General features: G+C 38.7%; 1 protein-coding gene across 1 annotated transcript; it reads left to right on the top strand.

Moving 5' to 3' along the window:
* Positions 1-4,873: 4,873 nt before the first annotated feature.
* On the top strand, positions 4,874-6,090 carry TRIM59 (tripartite motif containing 59). Its single transcript, XM_006901337.1, has one exon. It carries the CDS (start codon positions 4,877-4,879, stop codon positions 6,083-6,085), a length of 1,209 nt encoding a protein of 402 aa, XP_006901399.1. The 5' UTR covers positions 4,874-4,876; the 3' UTR covers positions 6,086-6,090.
* The last annotated feature ends 838 nt before the right edge of the window (positions 6,091-6,928 follow it).

Below are 6,928 nucleotides of genomic sequence, written 5' to 3'. Positions count from 1 at the left end.
GGGCTGCAGGGCTGGCAGTCGTTGCTCCTCTGGGGTCACACGGTGTTTGCTTCTCTGGAGTTCCTTGGTGGCTGGTCGACTGTTGCTCTTCTCATTCCCCGGCTGGCGGCGGCTTCCGAGTTGTTCCCTTTTTGACAAAGTATAATAGAGCTTTGAAGGTGAACATATATGTTTTAGTTTAGTTACTTAATAGCTTAGTAATAGGAGTTGGTGCCTCTGAATCATGTTGAAGAATATGGAATATACCATGGAATAACAAAAGAATAGGGAGCTCTGGTGGCTTTAATGGTAAAGAATTGTGTTGCCAAACCAACAGTATATGGTGCAAATCCACCAGTTGCTCCATGGAAGAAAGGTGGGAGTTTTCCTCCTGTGTGATTTTACTGCCTCTGAAAACCCCGACGGTCAGCTATGGGTTGGTCCCAGCTCAGCCACCAAAAGAATGGACAGATCTTCCAGAGAAAAAGTGTTAGAATATTCCTTAGAAGCAAGGATGGTGAAAAAACATCTTACATACTTTGGGCATATTATCAGGAGGAGCCAGTTCCAGGAGAAAGCGAATGCTTGAAAAAGAGGACGACCCTCAACAAGATGGATTAACATGGTGGCTGTAATAGGGATTTTGAGGATGGCACTGTACTTTTACTTAGGGTGTTATGAGTGGTAGGTGACTTGATGTCACCTAACAGCAACAATAAAATTAAATCTAGATTAATTTTCTATGTTCATGGCTCAAATTTTTATTCCTTATAGAGTGTTATTTTCTATTCATCATTTTCTTGTGAATTTTGACAGCATTAAAATACCTGAAAGTCATGTTTTTCTTTGGTGGTTTTTATAGGACTTGAGAGCATAGGTGTTGTAGAATGAAGCCTTCCCAGCATGCTTTAACTTGAATGAATTTGCAGTGAATGTCCTCCCTTTGTTGCTGCTTCCTGGAATGCAGTACAAGTTGCCACTTAATTGCTGTGTGGTACATCTTGGCTTATTATGATTCTCAGTATTGCCAGTCAGAAAACTATCTGACCTTTCTATTATACTTTTTCCTAGAGATCCCCCTCCCTATCTTTTGATTTTTTTCTCCTCAAAACACTGTACAAGACATAGTATTAAGTTCTCTCTTTAAAAGGCTATTTACCAGTAGTCAAGTTTGTGCAAAAGGCATATAATACAACTATAGTAATGAATTCCTGCCCTTGAGACATATATTCTAATATAGAAAAATATATATAATATATATGGCTATCTCTGGTGGCCTAGTGGCAAGAAGCTGCACTGCAGTCCCAGAGATGTGAGGTTCGAATCCACCAGATGTTCTGCTGAAGAAGGAGGGACAATCTCCTCCTGTACCAGTCAGATCTGATTTGATGTTACACACATAAAAAGAAAAATATTTAAAAAAAATTTTTTTTAAAAAGGATGAGTTCAGCTTGGCAATTTTTTAAAAACATTCAGTGGCTGTTTTCTCAAACTTTTCATCTTACAAAGTATACTCCCCTCCTCACTTAGCGACTATCATATTTTGCATTTATGACACCAGTTTAAAAAAAGATCTACTAAATCTAGTATTTGGAGGTTTGGTCTTGAAGCTGGGGAATTAGAGATGAGGTGTGTGAGTGGGCACCTAGGTAGTTCATCTGAAAGGGCAGGACTACTTGGCTTTGTGGACAAGCAGGTATGGTGGGCTGGGAGGGTCAAGGTCTGCATCTGGGCAGGGGTTTGACGGTGTTGGGGGAATATCCTGAGTAATACTCCAGGAACTGTAGACATTGAGTTTTCAGCTGAGGCCTGCCCTAAATCTGGATGAGCAGGGTCGGTTGGGTTGCTGCAACCATGGCCATGAAGCCAACTTAAGAGTGGTGTCAGAGTGGACAGGATGCACAGCACCACAAGAGGGGATGATGGTTCCACTGTGCAGGGACAGAAACACAGAAAGCCAGAATGCAGAAAGATTAAAGTTCAAGCAGCTATGGAATTTTCAGTAATTTTTTTTTTTTTTTAAAAAGCAAACTTGTCCAGTGTATGGTGAGGGGGTATAACTTGCTTTTAACATCATGATGGAATCAACGTGGAACATGTTTTCTTTTTTGGAGGCAGTCTCCTATGTGATTTACTACCTCTGAAAACCCACTGGAGGGTCAGCCGTGGGTTGGTTTCAACTCGACAGCACACAGTACCAACATATTGTAATCAGGTGATCTAGCAGAATGTGGAAATTATCAAACTATAATTAATATCAATGCCAGCAAAATACTGCTGAAGATCATTCAAAACCAGCCAAAACTGCCACAAGTTCAAACTGGATTTAGAAGAGGCTGTGGCACTAGCAATTTCATTGCTGAAGTCAGATGGATCTTGGCTGAGAGCAAAGAATACCAGCAGAATCTCTTTGTAGTTGACTTTGCAAATGCATTTGACTGTGTGGATCACAACAGATTGTGGCTAACATTGAGAAGAATGGTAATCCCAGAACACTTAATCATGGTCATGTGACACTTAAACCTAGACCAAGAGGCCGTTGTGTGAACAGAACAAAGAGAAGACTAAGTGGTTTAAAATTAAGAAAGGTGTATATCAGGTTTGTATTCTTTTCATACCTACTCAATCTGTATGCTTAATAAATCATAAAATTTGGCATGGGAATGGAAGACTCATCCATAAACCACATTATATATACCATGACACAACCTTGCTTGGTTAGAGTGAGGACTTGAAGTGCTTGCTGCAGAAGATCAAAGAATACTGCTTTCAGTATAGATTGCATCTCAACTGTAAGAAAACATAACTTTTTACCATTGGACTGAATGCACATCATGTTGTTTTTGCATACCATCGAGTCACAACTGACCTATAGATGATCCTTCACGTTTTCAGAGGTATGAGAGCTTGCCCATCCTCCTGAAGAGCAGCTGGTGGATTTGAACCATGCGCATTTGGGATTACAGTGCAGCTTCCTACCACTAGGCCACCAGAGCTCCCAACGTGATGATAGATGTAGTAGACTGATACTGTCAGTGACTAAATCTTGGATCCACAGTCAACAACCCTGGTACCAGCAGTCAGGAGATGTATTGCAATGGGTAAGTCTCTAGCTAGGGAACCCTTCACATTGAGGAGCAATGATGTTAAGTTTGAGGACTAAGGTGCACCTGATTCAGGCCTGGTATTTTCAATCACTTGCTGTGCATCTGAGATTTGGACAGTGAATAAGGATTACAGAAGCACTGATACCTTTGAACTGTGGTGTTGGAGAATAGTACTGAATATGCATTCTATGGACTGCCAAAAGAACAAAAAAAGTGTGTCTTGGAGAAAATGCAGCTGGAGTGCTCCTTGGGGGCAAAGATGACAAAACTTCATCTCACATACTTTGGACATTTTGCTAGAGGCTAGTCCTTGGAGAGGGACTTCATGCTTACAAAGGCGAAGAGGAAGAGCCTCAAACAGATGGATTGACACAGTGACTACAGCAATGGGCCACATGTCAGAGACTGAGGATAACACAAGACACATACCTAGCACACTCTTATTTCAGATGCTATTCATAGGCGGAAACATTATTTTAACACAATGCACTTACTAAACAACCTTCAACACCATAAATTTATGTAGTAAAAACTTTTAATTTGAAGCATTTTATTACAAATTAATTGGCATTAGTTTGTGTAATTGTTGCTCCATAGGAATGATGCAGACCCGGGGTTTGCTCTAACCAGTGTACCTCAAGCGCAGTTAACACTTTTCTGGCTTGCACATAGCTGTGCTGCAGAACAGGTTTTTACTGGAGCTTTTCAGTTTAAAACAGAAAGGCTTGGAAATCTACTTCTGCAAAATCAGTTTTTAAAAAAAGAGAAAATGCTGTGTGTGGATCCATGATCGTTTGATCTTACTGTACATAGGCTCAGCAGGACTCAGGCTGCTAACATATGTTAGATGTTAAGGACAAAAAAATCGGAATCCTTTCTTATCCTGTGCCATCCTCACTATTCTTGACACACGTGAGCCCATAGCTGTCTTGTGTCAATCCACCTAGTTGAGGGTCTTTTGCTATCCTGCCACCTTGCCAAGCCTGATGTCCCTCTACCATGAGCACTCTGGCTGCACTTTCTGCAAAACCTATCTGTTCTTTAGACAGTTCATGGGATATTAAGCACTTTTCACTTCTGCCATCCTTACTCACAGCAGCATACCAAGTGGTTGAGAAGTAAGTCTGCCCAAATAAGGCAGATCAATAAGGTCAACCAAATAAGGGTGAAAAGATAATTGCTCCTCAATAATCTAGACTGTCCCAATGTAAGACATCTCCTAACTGCTGGTACCAAGGATGTTGTAGATCCAAAAAAGAATGACAGTTTTAAATCGTATCTCCCATCTATCATTTTGTGTATAAGCCCACGAGTAAGGAGTTTTGTTTTCTTGAAACTGCATTGCAATTCATAATGGAAGCTGTATTTGTTCTGCAGGTTATTAAGTCTGATCCTGATGTCATAGTCTTCTTCATGAAGTTCATTTCAGTCTCTTGAATAAGTGTTCTGTTGGGTTTTCTAAGATTTTTGATAGCCAGTTTTCAGGGTGCTCTGAAATCATAGATGCTGTGAAAAAGATGGATCGTTGCCTGCTGTGTGATTTACAGCCTCTGAAAACTTATAGGCCAGGAGAGCTTTCTACTTTGGCTGGAGATGGCTGTGAACCTGCTTGTATTTAAAACAGATAGAATGCTACCATGGTGCAATTAAAAAAAAAAAAAGAGTGGTGGTTTTAGATGGTAAACAGCATGTTAACATTGTTGGGTGATTAACTCCTAAAATTTCACATATGTGCTGGTGCCTTTATTATATGTGGACTTAAAAAAGTTTTTTCTTTCTCTTGGCAGGAAATGCACAATTTTGAAGATGAGTTAACGTGTCCCATTTGTTACAGTATTTTTGAAGATCCTCGTGTATTACCATGCTCTCATACATTTTGTAGAAATTGTCTGGAAAATGTTCTTCAGGCATCTGGCACCTTTTACATATGGAGACCTTTACGAATTCCACTCAAATGCCCCAATTGCAGAAGTATTATTGAAATTGCTCCAACTGGCATTGAGTCTTTGCCTGTTAATTTTGCATTAAGGGCTATTATTGAAAAGTACCAGCAAGATGATCACCCAGATATTGCCACCTGCCCTGAACATTACAGGCAACCCTTAAATGTTTATTGTCTGCTAGATAAGAAATTAGTCTGTGGACATTGCCTCACCATTGGTCAACATCATGGTCACCCTATAGATGATCTTCAAAGTGCCTATTTGAAAGAAAAAGACACACCTCAAAAGCTGCTTGAACAGTTAACTGACAACTACTGGACAGATCTTACACATTTTATAGAAAAGTTAGAACAACAAAAATCTCATTCTGAAAAAATGATCCAAAGTGACAAAGAAATTGTTCTCCAGTATTTTAAAGAGCTTAGTGAAACCATAGAACAGAAAAAGAAAATTTTCCTAACTGTTCTCTGTGATGTTGGAAAGATGATTAATCAAGAATATACTCCACAAATTGAAAGAATGAAAGAAATAAGACAGCAGCAGCTAGAATTAATAACACTGACAACATCTTTGCAAGAAGAGCCCCCGCTTAAATTTCTTGAGAGGGTGGATGATGTCCGCCAGCGTGTTCAGATTTTAAAACAAAGACCACTTCCTGAGATTTACCCTATTGAAATCTGTCCTCCAGTTAGCCAGGTATTGCAAGAAGAATGGTGCAGAACAGAAATTGGACAAATTAACACAGTCCTCATTCCAGAAATGAAAATTTCTTCAAAAAGGGTGCCATCCTGGCCTGATAAGGATGAAAAAGAAGTTGAATTCTTTAAAATTTTAAACATTGTTATAGTTACACTCATTTCAATGATACTCTTGTTGATACTTTTTTTTAACCAGCACATAATCCTCTTCTTAAATGAAATAACTTCAATATGCTTTTATGAAGTGTCTCTTTCTGTTTATCAAAGTTTTTCTAACTATCTGTATGATTTAAAGGATAGATTATGTCACAATTTCTATTTGCTGAAGGAATACATGGGGAAAATAGTTTCCCAGTGAAAAGTCAATCTATTGCAGAGAGTAAAAACGGAGAAATAAGGCTACCATGGAGTTGCAACATATACTTTTACTGGATAGAAATGATATACAAGTTAAAGACATTCTGAAACACTGTTCCAGTCATTAGAAAATTATAATCTTAAGAATGTTTGCATGATTGGTATTTATATCACCTAAATAGTCTCTTGGACTAATACCAAAGTATAAAGTAATATAATTTTCTTAAATTTTGCTTGAAGAGCCTAGCTATTTAATCTCTTTAATGCATTCCTTTTAATACTGTGATACTGGTGGTATGCCTTTTGCTTTCCAAATTCCAAAACAGATCGTGGCTCTTCAACCACATGAGTTTTATGTAGTTTAGAAAGACTACTCTCTGACCCTACAGGTATGTTGCAGTAAATAAATATGGCTATATTAAGGATATTAATTTCAAACACTTTTAAGGGCTTTACCTGCTGACATTACTTAGTGATCAGAATCAAGAGGTTTTTAAAGTAGGCCAAGCTTTTTATATGTGTTTAGGAATGCCTACTTCTGCATAATTACTGTGGGAGTCAAAGAATACTAGACAGATGAATAACGTTGGGGTTGTATTTAGGGAGAAGTATCTATCAGCTGCTTGGAAAGGTAAACATACTTTATACTGAAGTTGCATGGACTCTATGAAAATACTAGTCTACCAGCAAAATGGGGATTGATAAATGCCTTACTGTAAGTGCCATGTTTTTAAAAATACTAAGAGAATTGACACCTTTGAGCTGTGGTGCTGGAGAAGAGTATTGAATATACCATGGACTGCCAAGAAAACAGATTCATCCTAGAGAGGGTTAAACCAGACTG

This window comes from Elephantulus edwardii, unplaced genomic scaffold, assembly GCF_000299155.1.
Source record: "Elephantulus edwardii isolate Elephantulus edwardi_28Jun2011 unplaced genomic scaffold, EleEdw1.0 scaffold00320, whole genome shotgun sequence".
Lineage (NCBI taxonomy): Eukaryota > Metazoa > Chordata > Mammalia > Macroscelidea > Macroscelididae > Elephantulus > Elephantulus edwardii.
Note: the sequence above shows the minus strand (reverse complement) of the source record. Positions and strands in the feature narration are given on the sequence as shown.

Excerpts from the sequence above, each read along its gene's own strand:
- TRIM59 (XM_006901337.1), top strand. The coding sequence starts at position 4,877 with ATGCACAATTTTGAAGATGAGTTAACGTGTCCCATTTGTTACAGTATT.